Source organism: Patella vulgata, chromosome 3, assembly GCF_932274485.2.
Source record: "Patella vulgata chromosome 3, xgPatVulg1.2, whole genome shotgun sequence".
Taxonomy (NCBI): domain Eukaryota; kingdom Metazoa; phylum Mollusca; class Gastropoda; family Patellidae; genus Patella; species Patella vulgata.
The window spans coordinates 45,765,420-45,782,938 of record NC_065881.2 but is presented as its reverse complement, the minus strand read 5'-3'; the positions used below and the strand labels follow the sequence as shown (position 1 = coordinate 45,782,938).

The following is a 17,519-nucleotide window of genomic DNA, read 5'->3' as shown; positions in this document are numbered from 1 at the left end:
ATTTCGTAAAAATTGGACCGAAACTGACAGACAAAATGGCCGCCCCTCGTTCGCAAATAGTCAAAATATTGCGTATCAAGGTTGTGGACACACTGGAGGTCACAATTTTCATCTGATTTTGATGAACCTTGAAATGCATGTTTATAACCCACAGATCTTGGTTCCTTTCGATATTCGCACGTATCGAACCATAACTTCCTGAATTATGGCCCCTGATTGTACGAAAAATCATGTTTTTAGAGGTCACAATTTTTACCCGATTTAAAAAAACGTTTGAATATATCATCGTTACACCCTAAGGATGGTTGAGTCTGAATTTTGTAAAAATCGGACCGAAACTGATGGACAAAATGGCCGCCCCTCGTTCGCAAATAGTGTCAAAATATTGTGTATCAGGGGTGTGGACCCTTTGGAGGTCACAGTTGTCATCTGATTTGGATTTTTACAACCCAAATATCTTGGTTCCTTTCTATTTTCGTGCATATCGAATAGTAACTTCCCGAATTATGGCCCCTGATTTTACGAAAAATCGCGTTTTTAGCTTGTGGTCCCTCTAGAGGTCACAATTATTATCCGATTTAAAAAATGTTCAAATATATCACTGTTACACCGTAATTTTGTCTGAGGTTGAGGTTCATGAAAATCGGACCAAAATTGCCAGACAAAATGGCCGCCCCTCGTACGCAAATAGTGTAATCATCTGGTATATCAATTTTGATTTGATTTTGATGAAACTTGAAATGCAAGTTTATAATGCAAAGATCTTGGTTCCTTTCAATATATTCGCGCATATCAGATCGTAACTTCCTGAATTATGGCCTCTGGTTGTACAAAAAATCGTGTTTTTAGCTTGTGGTCCCTCTAGAGGTCACAATTATTATTCGATTTAAAAAAACGTTCGAATATATCACCGTTACAACGTAAGGTATGTTGACTTTGAATTTTATGAAAATCGGGCTAAAACTGCTGGACAAAATGGTTGCCCCTTGTACGCAAATAGTGTAAACATCTAGTAAATCAAGGTTATGTGGTTCATAATCCGAGTAATTAGCACATTTAATTGTGATTTTGATAATCTGGCAAAAAAACAAAAGAAAGCTTGCTGATTATTTATAATAGGTTAAGTAAAATAAGCCATGAAGCAAATGAAGAAGATCTTGGCATGGTTTGCGAATCGCACATCTTCCACGTTACGCTCCATCCGTGTGAATTCCAGGTACCGGTAGATATTAAAATAATAACTGGATCGTATATTGACAGATTCACTGACCATTTGTTAGGTAAATTTAAATCTTCATTGAATATAATCCCCTGATAGAACACCAAATACACGGAGAGAGAAACAGTAGGTATTTTCCCGACAGAATCTCCAATGCCGAATTCCAATGACACGTGACATATTGGTTGGAGTTAGGTCAATAAACCAGTTCTGAATACCGCTTACCGTTATGATTTCTCATTTTATACACATGCTGACAGAGGCTTGATTTTAAAAATATTATTGAAGGCTATATCATAGTCATACAGAATTTTATTTTATAGCAATTTCAGTTATGGTTGTCACGTGATCATTGTGCCGTATGTCTATCATCGAAGAATGAATAAAAACTATTGCCAAGTTACGTGATGGAGAAAAGACTACAGATTATGTTATGAAGAAATGCTGTGGTGCCGTATCAGCTTATTTTGGCTACAACATTTTCTGATACTGGCAATAAACAAAATTTTGTTTTTTAGACAGTATTTTAATTATGATTCGAAGGATTTGCACTGATTGCATATAAGAGAATCCTCTTGAATTCTCACAAAAAATGACGGATTTCTAGACCAGGACTCCCTCGAGTAGTAAAGATAAACAAATCATTTATTTGCCCTTTTTGTTAAAAACTTATAAAGCTCTATAGGCCAGCATTATTGAGATCATAATCAGAGTTTTTAAGAAAAAATATTTACCATAAACTTTCTGGAATAGTTCCGAAATCCTTTTTGACAGCCTCAATTGATATGATTTATTTGGCAACAACCTTTATAAACAGCATATGTTTTATTGCCGTGGAACTAGCAAACTTATCTTTAACTTGATCATGGAGATTCAATGATAAACTTATTTTGTCAACTTATTATGGCTCATGATTAATAGTTTCAGAAACCAGCGCCTGCCAGTCAGGATACGCCCACATTTTCGAGAGATGGATAGAGAACAAGCTAAGAAGAAAGTGATTTTTCCTACAATCAAGGGCCATAATTCAGGAAATTACAATTCGATATGCGCAAATATCGAAAGGAACCGGCAACTTTGATATACCCTATTTTTACGCTATTTGAGAACGAACGGCGTCCATTTTATCTGTCAGTTTTGGGCCGATTTTCACAAAATTTTAACTCAGTCGTCCTTAGGGTGTAACGGTGATATAATAATACGTTTTTTTACATCGGATAAAAATTATGACCTCTATAGGGTCCACAAGCTAAAAACGAGATTTTTCATACAATCAGGGGCCATAATTCAGGAAGTTACGGTCCGATAGGCGCGAATATCGAAAGGAACCAAGATCTTTGGGTTATAAACTTACATTTCAAGTTTCAACAAAATCAGATAAAAATTGTGACCTCTATAGGGTCCACAACCTTGATATACCATATTTTTACACTATTTGAGAACGAACGGCGGCCATTTTGTCTGTCAATTTTGGGCCGATTTTCACGAAATTCGAACTCAGCCATCCTTAGGGTGTAACGGTGATATAATAATACGTTTTTTTAAATCGGATAAAAATTATGACCTCTATAGGGTCCACAAGCTAAAAACGCGATTTTTCGTACAATCAGGGGCCATAATTCAGAAAGTTACGGTCTGATATGCGCGAATATCGAAAAGAACCAAGATCTTTAGGATATAAACTTACATTTCAAGTTTCAAATAAATCGGATAAAAATCGTGACCTCTATAGGGTCCACAAGCTAAAAACGTGATTTTTCGTACAATCAGGGGCCATAATCCATGAAGTTTCGATCCGATACATGCCAATATCGAAAGCAGCCGAGATCTTTTGGGGATAAACCTATATTTCAAGTTTCGTCAAAATCGGATAAGAATTGTGACCTGTAGAGAGTCCACAAACAATTGTGGACGGACGGACGGACAGGGGCGACGGCATAATACGTCCACATGAAAATGTGGGCGTATAAAAATTGATAATGAATTTTGTTAATGCTTTCTGAGTTTTAATGAAGAAAATCCATTCGAGACATAATTCATTCCATTATCTGTGTCAACATCTTGAACAGTGTTGATGGATATATTTTGTATTAACTGTGTGAAATTTGATGTTAATTGTCTAATGAGAAAATATTGATGTCTATATATTTATGTGCTCACATAAACCAATTATTATAACAACTTCACAATTTTTATGTCTAGTGATTATGACTGAGAAATCAAATGTCAAAAACCATTTCAAAACAGATCATTAAAAGACCAAAGCAAATCCTCTGAGATAATGATCTAGACACGTTTGATATCAGATTACTGACTCAATAACATCCCCAACAAATATGTATTATTTCTTAAACCACATCTTCAGGTCGACTGCTGACCTCTTCGACTTTCCTAGTGAACCGTCGTTCAAACTGAAAGTGGCTATAAGCAAGGAAATTCGCAGATAAAACTGCTGCATTGACGATTTGACCATGCACCTCTGATTGGCTAATGAAAAATCTTTCGCTTGCCCTATGTACGATCCTTTATCCCTGTTTTATTTAAAGAAGCATTACATGTACATGTATGCAAGTCAAAACAATTTTTAGTCATTAATCAACTATAAATTATACCAATACATTAGATAAATATATTGGTTAGTTCAAACAATCTTAAGATATATTACATACAGTCCTCTCAAATAATATATCTTATGTTTATCTCGCATTAACTTCAAATACTGTATTGCGAAATGTGGGGTACAGTAAGCTATAGATGGCTGCATGTATGATTTATCAAATGCAAAGATTGAACATGATTTAACTATAAATAAGTATATATTTCAGTTCTGAGCCTCAAAGTGCCTAGATTTACCATCAATATAAACTATTGATTGTTTTCCATATAAATTGTGTTGTGGTTTTTTTTGTTGTCCCCACGCCTTTCGAAGAAAGCAGGGGACTATTAAAATAAGTTCTTCCGTCTGTCTGTCTGTCACACTTTTTGGACACAATATTTCTCCTTCTAATTGAGCTAGAATGTTCAAATTTGGTGTAGGTGTTTATTAGGTCAATGCCTTCACTTCATGGAGTTCAAAGATGAGCATTTTCTGCTTAGGGTAAGCAGAGATAAGCAATTTGATTGGTTGATGCTTTGGGACACGATAACGTTAGTTCTAATTAAGTGACGAAATTTGATGCATAGTTTTATTACTTCAATACCTTGACTAAATTCAATAATGAGCATTTTCTGCTCAGGGTAAGCATAGCGATAAGCAATTTGATTAGTCGAGACTTAAGAACACATTAACTCTCCTTCTAATTGAGCTACAATGTTCAAACTTGGTATAGGTGTTTATTAGGTCAATGCCTTGATGGAGTTGGAAGATGAGCATTTTCTGCTTAGGGTAAGCAGAAATAAGCAATTTAATTGGTTGATGCTTTGGGACATGATAACTTTAGTACTAATTAAGTGAGAGTGACGAAATTTGATGCATAGTTTTATTACTTCGATAATGAGCATTTTCTGCTCGGGGTAAGCATAGTGATAAGCAATTTGATTGGTCGAGACGTTGGAACACAATAACTCTCATTCTAATTTAGCTAGAATGTTCACACTTGGTGTAGGTGTTCATTAGGTGAATGCTTTGATGGAGTTTGATGATAAACATTGTCTGCTTATGGTAAGCAGTGATAAGTAATCTGATTGGTTGATGCTTTGGGGCATGATAACTCATGTGGACGAATATTGTTGTAGCCTCTGTCCGGCCGTCCAGCCACAATTTTATTGTGGACACTCTACAGGTTACAATTTTTATTCAATTTTGACAAAACTTGAAATATAGGTCTATCTCCCAAAGATCTCCTCGGTTCCTGTCGATATTAGCATGTATCTGAACATAACTTCATGGATTATGGCCCCTGATTGTATGAAAAATCATGTTTTTAGCTTGTAGGCACTCTAAAAGTCACAATTTCGATCCGATTTTGATGGAACTTGAAATGCATGTTTCTAACCCAAAGATCTTGGATCCTTTTGATTTTCGTGCATATCAGATCGTAACTTCCCGAATTATGACCCTTGATATATTGTACGAAAAATAGCATTTTTAGATTGTGATCCCTCTAGCGGTTACAATTTTTATCTGATTTAAAAAAACGTTTGAATATATCATCGTTACACCCTAATGATGTTTGAGTTTGAATTCCGTGAAAATCAGACCAAAACTGCTGGACAAAATTGTCACCCCTTGTACGTTAATAGTGTAAAAATATGGTATATCAAATTTTGATCAGATTTTGATGAAACTTTAAATTTATGTTAAATCACAAAGACCTTCGTTCCTGTTGATAATCGCACATATCCAAATGTAACTTCCTGGATTATGGCCCCTGATTGTTAAAAAAATTGCATTTTTACCTTGTGGACCCGCTAGAAGTCACAATTTGTATTCAATTTTAAAAACGGTTTAAATATATCACTATTGCACATCAATGAAGGTTGAGTTCGAATTTCGTTATTCGTGCATATCGGATCGTAACTTCCTGAATTATGGCCCCTGATTGTATGAAAAATCGCGTTTTTAGCTTGTGGTCTTTCTAGAGGTCACAATCTTTATCCGATTGATAAAACCATTTTAGTATATCACCTTTACACCCTAATGATGGTTGAATTCAAATTTTGTGAAAATCGGACCAAAACTGTTGGACAAAATGGCTGCCCCTTGTACGCATGGTGTAAACATCTTGTATATCAAGGTTGTGGACCTCCTAGACCATAAATATAGGAGGCAGACCACCATTAAATTTCACCATCTCGGTACCCACAAATTGTAGTTCGTATATTTATAGCAATTCTCTCTCTCTCTCTTTTCTCCCCTTTTGCATGCCCATTTTTGTTGATTTTGTGGTCTAGAATGGATGAAGAGGGTTTGAATTAACATTTTCTGCCAGTTTTTGGTAAATATTCATGATTTTGAGGCGGAAGGATAATGGGATTATCAGGTTGGCTACGGTGACATGTACGTAACTAGTTACATGTTTTTAGTATTCTTCTTCAAGTTTGTGTGTCTCAAAATTTTGGTGGTCAACTTCATACAAATTTTAGTCCAAAGACACGACCATTTGTTCCTCTGTCTGTAGTGAAAAGCATTCAGCCCAATGAAAATTTGGGGAAAAGTTGGAGGTGGGCAAAGAGGCCAGAATTAACATTGAAGTCAATGTGGAAATTAATGGTGGTCTGCCTCCATAACTTTCTGGATTACGGGCCCTGGTTAATTGAGAGAGAGAGAAATGGGGTTTAACGTCCACTGGACACAAACTAGGTCATTTCGGGACTAACATATGGTTTAATTTTATTTACATAATTCGCTTGTGCGTAGGGGTCTTTAGCAGTGGGAGGAAACCGGAGGACCCGGAGAAAACCCACGAGGTTGGACAGGCGACCCTACTCCTTGCCACGTACAACCGGGGATTCGAAACCACGCCAGTCGACTCAATGACAGACTTTATGATACAGCACGCACGCTAACCATTCAGCCATCCAACCCCCCTGGTTAATTGAGAATGATGAAACTCTGAGTATAGATTCATTATATCATTACCTTGACTAAGTTCGATGATGACACACACATCTTGTCAAAACTACAACTATTGATCACTTTGCTCAAAATCAAGTAATTTAAATGAAATTTTCAATATATTCCTTTTGCATTATCTAAATCTTACATAATGACTCTTTAAATAAAAAATTATAAAATTTCTTGTGTACAGATATATGGTTCCATATTGCTGAAAATAAAGTAATTTGAATGTAATTTTCAATATATTCTTTTTGCATTATCTCTATCTATTATAGCAGGAATGGCCAGCTCTTTATCTAAATATTACATAATGCCACTTTAAATGAAATATTATAAAATTTCTTGTGTACATATTTTTCCATATTGCAGAGTGTGTCTGCACTTAACATGGATACGGCATGGAAATTAACTTGCTAGCAAAATATACAGTTAATGGAATTGATTCTAATTTGAATAAATTGTCATCATTCATATAAAATTTTGTCGAAAGAATAGCTCAGAAAAATGATTGCCGAAAAATTCCATTTTGAACACAGTCCTCTATCAATTCACAAGATTTCAAGAAATTCAATGTAGGATAATTTAGAATTGAAATATTGTGAATTTTGATAGTGTTCACACAACGAGAAATGTTGTTTTGTCCACTTTTTATACACCCACATTTTCATGTGGACGTATTATGCTGTTGCGGTTGAAATGTGGTTGTATATTGTCATCGCTTCCGCCCGTCGGTCCGGTGTCCACAATTGCTTGTGGACGCTCTAAAGGCTAAAGTTAATATCCGATTGACTTCAAATTTATACACGGTGTTTAAGGTTATGAGACGAAAAAGCCTATTAGTTTTCAGTGATTTCTGATAATTTATCCCAGAGTTATGGCCCTTGATCACTTTGAAAATTCTTGTGGACGCTCTGGAGGCTAAAGTTAATATCCGATTGACTTTAAATTTATACACAGTGTTTAAGGTCATGAGACAAAGAATCCTATTGATTTTCAATGATATCCGATAATTACTACCAGAGTCATGGCCCTTGATCACTTTGAAAAAATCTTGTGGGTAAAGTTAATATCTGATTGATCACTTTGAAATATCTTGTGTGGACGCTCTAGAGGCTAAAGTTAAAATCCAATTGACTTCAGATTTATACACAGTGTTTAAGGTCGTGAGACGAAGAAGCCCAGTGATTTTTGGATTATTACTACCAGAGTTACGGCCCTTGATCATTTTTTAAAACTTAATAAAGGATTGACTTGAAATTTATACACAGTGTTTAAGGTCATGAGACGATTCCCGATAATTACTGCTAGAGTTATGGCCCTTGATCACTTTGAAATATCTTGTGGACGCTTTAATATCCGATTGACTTTAAATTTATACACAGTGTTTAAGGTCGTGAGACGAAGAAGCCCATGATTTTCAATGATTTTCGATAATTACTACCAGAGTTATTGCCCTTGATAACTTTGAAAAATCTTGTGGATGCTCTAGAGACCAAAGTTATCATCCGATTGACTTTAGATTGATAAACAGAGTTTAAGGTCTTGAGACGAACAAGTGTGTTGATTTTCAATGAATTTTGATTACTTGAACAGCTAAATCCATGATATTAAATGTTTCATATACTAAACATTAGCATGGAGCAAAGCTAAAAGCCAAACAATTTCTAATGATTTTCGGATAATTCCTTGATGAGTTGTTACTCTTTCTGATTTTAGTGTATTATAAATGTTTCATTACCGACAATAAAAAAAATATGCGAAAATATGCGACAACTCTTGTTGACTGCTCGGACGACTTAGCTGCTGTAGGCGTATATGTTTCGTTGCCTGGCAACCTATCTTTATCCGATTTTGACAAAACTTGAAATATAGGTCTATTTCCTAAAGATCTTGGTTCCTTTCGATATGGGCATGTATCGGACCATAACAATTTAAAAAAATGTTTGACAATATCACCATTACACCTTAATGTCGGTTGAGTTATCGAATTACGTAAAAATCGGACCAAAACTGCCGGACACAATGGCTGCCCCTCGTACACAAATAGTGTAAACATATGGTATATCAAGGTTGTGGACCCTTTAGAGGTATGAAACTTGAAATACGTGTTTATAACCCAAAGATCTTGGTTCCTTTCGATATTCGCGCATATTGGATCGTAACTTCCTGAATTATGGCCCTTGATTGTGCCTAATATTATAGACCTGAATGTTTGAATCCCAAATTATATAGGAGGATTGTTATTAGGGCTATAATAAGTAACAAACCTATCAATTTTCAAAACTTTCTTGTGCAAATTTTACTGTTAAAGTTAGAACAAAGTCCATGGTGGATTATTTTTTGTAAAAAAAAAAAGACTGGTTGGAAGGCCTGGTGCAATCTTTTGCTATTATAATCATCTATTGAATTAAATTGTAGTGTGCAGGGCCAGTTGTAGAAAATGCGGAGCACAATTTGGGAGGCCCGAACTTAAAGGATATGAAAACATTGCAGGATATGAATAACTAACTAGTCATTTACATTTAAGGCCAACTATATCTTTCACTATTAGTAATTGATTAATACCTGAAAATAGCCACTCAAGGCAGCCCTGCTACCAGATTGCCTGGAAAATTTTAAAGCTGGTGAGCTGTGGGGCCCCTTTTTAGTGCAGGGCCCAATATGTATTCATGTTGATATGAAAGAGTATATCATGAAGACTTGTTGTTTTTAGAAATTATAACCTCAAATTTTTATATATTTTTCTTGTAACAGTGCACAGAACTAAAACTTCTACCAACGATTTTTATGGTAATAATTGTTTGCCAAAGATTGTCATAAATTGTCATAGAAACTTTGCCATATTGCATATTTACACAAAAGAGGGTACTTTTACACGTATACATGACCTCCATTTTAATTCTGTCCTGCTCCACTCACAAGAGGGAACCATGCAAGAAAATCCTGATGAAATTTCTCAGCCAAACCAGTTTCAAACATTAGGACATGCAGGTCAGTGATGGAAGGCGCACCTTACTGAGTAAACATTCCATCACTCAGAAACATCAGTAAAGAAAATATTATGCCAAATATTTCCATTTACCTTCCACAGATAATATGCCTGTGTAAATTTAACTTTAATCTGCCTTCACAGAATAGGCTTCTATTCTTCTTGGATTGGAATTTTGTCAAAATTAATAGTACAAAGCATTAAAGGGAAATAACTCCATTTCATAGGGTGGCAGACCACCATTAAATTTCATCATCTCGGTACCCACGAATTGTAGTTCGTCTATTTATAGCAATTCTCTCTCTCTCTCTCTTTTCTCCCCTTTTGCATGTCCATTTTTGTTGATTTTTTGGTCTAGAATGGACGAAGAGGGTTTGAATTAACATTTTCTGCCAGGTTTTGGTAAATATTCATGATTTTGAGGCGGAAGGATAAGAGGGTTATCAGGTTAGCTACGGCGATATGTACAGGAACTAGTTACATGTTTTTAATATGCTTCTTCAAGTTTGTGTATCTCAAAATTTTGGTGGTCAACCTCATACAAATTTTAGTGCAAAGACATGACCATTTGTTCCTCTGTCTGTAGTGAAAAGCATTCAGCCCAACGAAAATTTGGGGAAAAGTTGGAGGTGGGCAAAGAGGCCAGAATTAAAATTGAAGTCAATGGGGAAATTAATGGTGGTCTGCCTCCTATATGAAAACAACCTGACAGTGGATGAAAGGCCTAAATTTGATGATATGATCTCCAAATTGTCAGAAAATGTGATATATGGCATTTTGATAGTAAAAAATGTGAAATGGTAAAATTTCAAAAATATTTGACAAATTTGGGAGGGGAAATTTTGATTTTATTCAAAATTTTGTGATTTTCAGTGTTTATTTACTTTTCAAAATTAGTGGAAAATATTTTAATGTATGATTTTTACTTTTTCTGCATTATAAAGGTTAGACGGGAAGAAAGTATCATAATTTCACTCAATTTTGCCTAAAAATCATGATAAATTGTCTGAAATTCTTCAGATTACCCCCAATATTGCTGTCAAAATTTTAATTATTCATCTGTTGTAAATGAACCAAAATGTCTTGCATGTCTTTATTTTCATTGTTAAATAACTTGGCAAGGATCCATGTGTTTGTCAGATATTGAAAAAGTATTCATGTGTTTGTCAAAAATTTAAAAATTAAGAAATTTAGTCTAATTATGTTCTGCTTAGGTGTGTTAGAATTTTCAAAACATGAGTGAACTGCATTTTGCTGCTGTTTTCCTCAGGCTTAACACAATTTTAATCTTTCAAAACCTGAAATTGTTGCATTTCCCTTCTTGAGAAAGTAAAATCTATGTGTTTGCCGGGAAATTTCTCTGTCTTCATTTCATTTAGACTGGCTCACCCTCCCCACCCCTTTTCTTGAAGATGATATTTGGATATTCAATTGAACATTTGTTAACTCCAAATTAGCAGTAATTTGATTTTGTGCTTGAATTGTAACCGAGCATTTTATTTGACACAAAAAAATAGTTACATATAAGATTTCAAGGATTTCTATGACTTTTTGTTTATGGTCAAACATGTAATCCTATGACATTTCTTCCAAATGAGTCCACACCCCAAAATGGATATGTTATAGATGTGTTTTTTGCAGCTTAATGTTTTACATTTTGAATGTAATTCTATTATTTGTGGTGATCTTTTAAAATGTGGCACTTACAGGGCAATAAAATATTAATTAATAGCCTTTTCATACCCCTTTTATGCTTTGAATTATGTCAGAACTCCCTTTTTCCATCTCATTTTGTCAGGACATTGATGTAAAGATTAAAACAACTTGCTTCCACATAATATTTACACTATGTAATTTCAAGGATATCTCTGTTGTTAAAGTATTTTAAAAACTGAAATATGCCCATTTTTTAAAAAAAAATAGTGCTTTGCGACCCTTTTATTAGAGTGGTTGGTTGTCACCTAAATACAGCATTTATTTTACATTTATCAATCCATATTTTAATAAATAATTCATACTTCTTATAACAAACTGTGTTTATATGTATGTATATAAGCCAGGGATAGAAGAACATGGCTTTTAGCCATATTCCATCAACAGTATTACTTATGTGGACACAAGTGGGATTTGTTACCACACCAACATTTTTAGAGGGTGGGCTTACAGGTTTCACTATAGTTCCTTACAGTTACCTTCAATGCAACAAATTTGCAGCTTGTCTTCCTGTATACCGGCCAAGGTTTCTAGAAATAAATGCTTTTCATCTCAGACTTTCCCAGAAATAGGGAAATATTAGCATTTTGGGGCATACAAAGTGTCAAAAATGGACCATTTTGTAGAAAAAGGTAAAAGAAAGTCAATTTTTGAAAAATATTCCAATATTTTGAATATTTTTGATGTGACTTGTTTGAAACTCTTTAAATCTTTTCGCAGAACTCACATTTCGACAAAATTAAGAAAGAATCTTCAATTCTAGAACAAAAGGCCCATGGACCTGAGCTGCAATCCGGTATACAAAACAGTACATAACTTTAAAGGGTCACCATTTCTGCAGTAATTATTTTTTTCTGATTCTGTATTATAATAATGTTGCAAAAATAAGTGTGAAGCTATAAAGAAAAGAATTTTGATGATATATGAACTTATAAAACCATATAGGAGGCAGACCACCATTAAATTTCATCATCTCGGTACCCACGAATTGTAGTTCGTCTATTTATAGCAATTCTCTCTCTCTCTCTCTTTTCTCCCCTTTTGCATGCCCATTTTTGTTGATTTTTTGGTCTAGAATGGACGAAGAGGGTTTGAATTAACATTTTCTGCCAGGTTTTGGTAAATATTCATGATTTTGAGGCGGAAGGATAAGAGGTTTATCAGGTTAGCTACGGCGATATGTACAGCAACTAGTTACATGTTTTTAGTATGCTTCTTCAAGTTTGTGTATCTCAAAATTTTGGTGGTCAACCTCATACAAATTTTAGTGCAAAGACATGACCATTTGTTCCTCTGTCTGTACTGAAAAGCATTCAGCCCAACGAAAATTTTGGGAAAAGTTGGAGGTTGGCAAAGAGGCCAGAATTAACATTGAAGTCAATGGGGAAATTAATGGTGGTCTGCCTCCATAGGTGTTGATCTCAGACTAGCAATTATTTGCCCATTGACTTCAGTGTTAAATGGCTGTACCATCACATTCCGTTGGTTCCAATCTTTATAGGCACAATGGGGACCACATTTGGCAATCTCCTCATCATAATTTTGTAGGGGGTTGACCGTTTAGGTTTTTTGCTACAGAGATTTGATGTTGACTGGGGTGAAAATCTCACTTCCGACACAATGATTGCTCTGCAGAAAGATACTTTACACCCCCTATCCCTTCACTGTAATATCATCAGTATTGCCCAAAACAGCTATGAAATTGCAAATTTGATCCCTTTTCTCCAATTCTAAACCAAAAAGTCAACCAAAAAAATGCAGAAAGAGAGGGAGAAAAAAATTAAGGGAAAAATTGTCTATTTATAACTCGCACTAAATAAGGGGAAATAATTATTAGTCTTAGTCCTATTAATTTTAAAGACTGGACAAATCTCTCATGCTGTTATAGGTATGAATAGCAATTTATCAGAAGGAAATTAGTTTACAAATATGCTAAATGTCACAATTATAAAAACTGTTCTTAAAAAAATAATTCCTCAATAGAAATAGGCTACATTTATCAGTCATTCTTTTAGATCAGCGAAATTGATTATGTAATGCTCTGTGTATTTAGGATTTGAATGCCAAATTTCTACGGAATTTGATGTTCAAATGTGAACTTTATTAGATCAGGATTCTTCACATATCAGTATAGGCAAGCACAATTGATTTGAGATTCAAACATCAGGGTCCGTATTCAAAGGTTTTCTTAAAGTTAAGTAGAAATACTTAATTTTTCCACTTAACCAAGTGTCTTACCTTAAATCGGTATTCAAAGTCTCTATTTTACATATACTTTCTATGTGAAAAACTTAACTGCATACTTAAAATATGGAATACCAACATTAGTCAAAAAGCATGAATTTTTAACTTATGGAATAACCTCCACTGCCAAAAATCGCGAATTACTCACGTTGCACGCAAGTTAGGTCCCCTTAAGAGCACCACTATACTCTATTAAAATCTTAGTTGTTATTACTAAGAAAATGTTTGTCGAAATATTACATTGTAACGCACGAAAATAGTTTGACTGTAATTTATGATAAATTATGATGGTACACATCCGTTACTGGAACAGCTGTTGTCATATATATAGATGTTTTTCAAAAAAAATCTCCCTGTTATGGCTCTACAAAATCAAAGCTGATGATGAAAAAAAAAAACGTTTGATGCCAGCTACGCTCAGCAACATTGTCTTTGTTTCAATCTCAATTCCCTAACTTTTAAAATCGTCATTACGGGTCTGCTACTACATTGTGTACTCCGGTCAAAAGAGGTCATTATAATCTCACTTAACTTTAAGGTACCTCCCATAGGTCACTAGCCAATTTTTCTCACTTTAACTGGCCTTTGAATACCTCTAAAAGACTAAACACTTATAAGTTAAGGCAGCTTAACTTGAAGGGAAAATTTGATTCTTAACACTGCCTTTGAATACCACTTACCCTTAACTTACAGGAAGTTATGTATATTTAAGTAAAATCTAGTAGTTAAGTGACTATCTTAGACTTAATATATATTCTTTGAATATGGACCCAGGTATATGGAATTTAAATAATCAATGAATCGTTGTGACATGTTTTATCAATAATATAATAAATAACTTGATTTCTCTCCCATCTACATATTGACTGTCTTGTATAATTTTTTTGAATTTGAACTAAGTATTCAAAAAGTGGATAAAAATGACATTTCTTATTGATGCAGTAGTAATCTTCAATGTCTCTGTCAGTGCCATCTTCACTTTCTCATTATAGTTTAAGAAATTGAATCTTCCACCGCCAACAAGTTTCAACTGGACCAGGATATGATGTAATCGTCTGAAATTGACCATTCTGAGAGACAGATTTTATTAGCTATTGGTCGAGGTTATGAGTTTAGGGAGATTTTTTAATTTGTGTGAAAGGAAACCCAAAGCTTTCTTTGCATTACAATATTAAAGTCTCTTATCTTGGTTGCAGGGAATTTAAATTTCTTGCAAAGTCTCTAAAATGAATATCAGTCCTATTCCGATCAGTGTGATGAATTGGAAACAATATAAACAAAATAGGGTCAAAGGAAATCAGCATCACCCTACAAAATTGCTAAAATCTGTTTTTAATTCAATTAATGACATTCAGAGATTCTTAATGTGAAATGACCACTTTAAAGAAAACCCCAATTGATTTATGGAAACTTGATGAAATTCAATATTTATGAAACATTGATTTCAGAACTTACTCAAGGATTTCAGATTGAATGAAAACCAACAGAATAACAGTATATTTAATCTGTATTAAAACATGGATCAGTTTTCTTTATGCAATTTTAAGAAATTGCTCTCCGAAAAGCAATTTGAATATCTTCCAATATCAATATAAGAATCCATAAAGATAGACATTTTTACTATTTACATTTGCCCAGTAAATAATATTAGATGGGATGTTTTTTAATTATGGCAGAGTTGTAAGGACAGAGAGTGAAGCTTTAAGAGAGACTAAGTTAATATGGAAGTCAAAAATGATTCTTTATAACGATTAAGTTTGATCTGGCTTTACGTTCACGGTTCTTTACACAGGTATTGTGTTTATAATTGAACATCTAGTGTCGTGGACAATAAGATGTATTGATTCACTGATTAATACACCAACAACAGTAGTATGTGGAGAGGGGGGAGGCAAAACAAATTAGATAGCCGGGTCATGGATCTTAATCTTAGATATCATTTACACTGAAAAGAAGACTGCCCGTGACATTGAGTACAAGAGTAACTCCTCTTTGCTATTTTATCAGAAAGATCAATTGGTGCTTGCGTAGAGGTTTCAATTTGTGATTTTTATTTAGCTGTTACATATACATGTTATTCAGGATATTTGTTGTGTTCGGAATAATGGACGTTGACAGACACTTGCAAATTTCTAGGTATTATCTCTTTTTTCAAACTTTACTGGGGGGGTTTCTAATTTTGTTTTCAAAAAAAATTTTCTGTTACACAGAAACATTTTAACAAGTATATTTTATTATTAATTTATAGATAACTATTAATTACTGGTAGCATACATTAATGTTGGTCCCTGGTACTTTTATTGCAATGTAAGATACCAGTATTGATATCATACCACTATAAACTGCACAAAGTATTGTGTGGAATTCTGTCTGATCTGGCTAGATTGCTAGAAAAGCCAGGAAGTAAGCTAAACAAGGCAAAGTCAAGTAAATGGGGCATTCTTGAACTTGAAATTTGCTATCAAGAAATTGAGAGCTGTCATACAGCAATTAATTTTTATACACCACATTTTCATGTGGATGTATATTGTCGTTGCCCCTGTACGTCCCAACGGCCGTCCATCCACAATTGCTTGTGGACACTCTACAGGTCACAATTTTTATCCGATTTCAATGAAACTTGAAATATAGGTTTATCTCCCTAAGATCTTGGTTCCTTTCGATATTGGCATGTATCGGACCGTAGCTTGTGGACCCTCTAGAGGTCACAATTTTTATCCGATTTTGTTGAAACTTGAAATGTAAGTTTATAACCCAAAGATCTCGGTTCCTGTCGATATTCGCACATATCGGACCGTAACTTCCTGAATTATGGCCCCTGTTTGTATGAAAAATCGTGTTTTTAGCTTGTGGACCCTATAATTTTTATCCGATTTAAAAAAACATTTGAATATATCACCATTACACCGTGATGTTTGTGGAATTCCAATTTCGTGAATATCGAGCCAAAACTGCTGGACAAAATGGCCGCCCCTCGTATGCAAATAGTGTATAGCATCTGTTTATCAAGGTTGTGGACCTCCTAGAGGTCACAATTTTGATCCGATTTTAATGAAAGTTGAAAAACATGTTTGTTACCCAAAGATCTTAGTTCTTTTCGATATATTTGCACGTATTGCATCATAACTTCCTGAATTATGGCCCTTGATTGTACAAAAAATCACGATTTTAGCTTGCGGTCCCTTTAGAGGTCACAATTTTTATCCGATTTAAAAAAAAACATGTGGATATATCACCATTACACACTAAGATCTTGGTTCCTTTTGATCATCGCGCATATCCGAACGTAACTTCCTGGATTATGGTGCCTGATTGTTCGAAAAATCGCATTTTCAGCTCGCGGATTCTCTAGAGGTCACTTTTTTTTTCCAACTTTCAAAACCATTTTATAATATCACCATTCCACCATAATGAAGGTTGAATTCGAATTTCGGGTAAATTGAAATGAAACTGCCCGACAAAATGGCCGCTCTTTGTACGCAAATTGAGTAAAAGTATGCAATACGAAGGTTAATTGTGGACCCTGTAGAGATCACAATTTTTATCAGATTTTGATGAAACTTAAAACATATCTTTATATCCCAAAGATCTCGGATTCTTTTGATATTTGCGCATTTCAGACCATAACTTTCTGGATTATTGCCCCTGATTGTACAAAAAATTCCATTTGTTTTTGGTTTGTTCTCTATCCATCTCTTGCAAAATGTGGGTGTATCCTGCCTGGCAGGCGCTGGTTTAAAAGTGGAATATAACTTTAAAAGATATACAGATTTAAGAAATGATTATTCTGCTAT

The 17,519-nt window shown here is 34.5% G+C and overlaps 1 protein-coding gene across 3 annotated transcripts in view; it reads left to right on the top strand.

The window, feature by feature from the left end:
• Positions 1-17,519, top strand: part of LOC126814580 (cyclic nucleotide-gated cation channel beta-3) — a 163,414-nt gene that overhangs the window by 101,470 nt on the left and 44,425 nt on the right. The window contains exon 1 of one of the 3 annotated variants that reach the window (XM_050539824.2): positions 10,492-10,568. The exons of the other annotated variants lie outside the window; for them this stretch is intronic. Within the exon in view, the coding sequence (XP_050395781.2) occupies positions 10,507-10,568 (62 nt within the window). The 5' untranslated portion in view covers positions 10,492-10,506. Of the gene's footprint in view, positions 1-10,491; positions 10,569-17,519 lie in introns of those variants that run through there. 3 annotated transcript variants of the gene reach the window in all.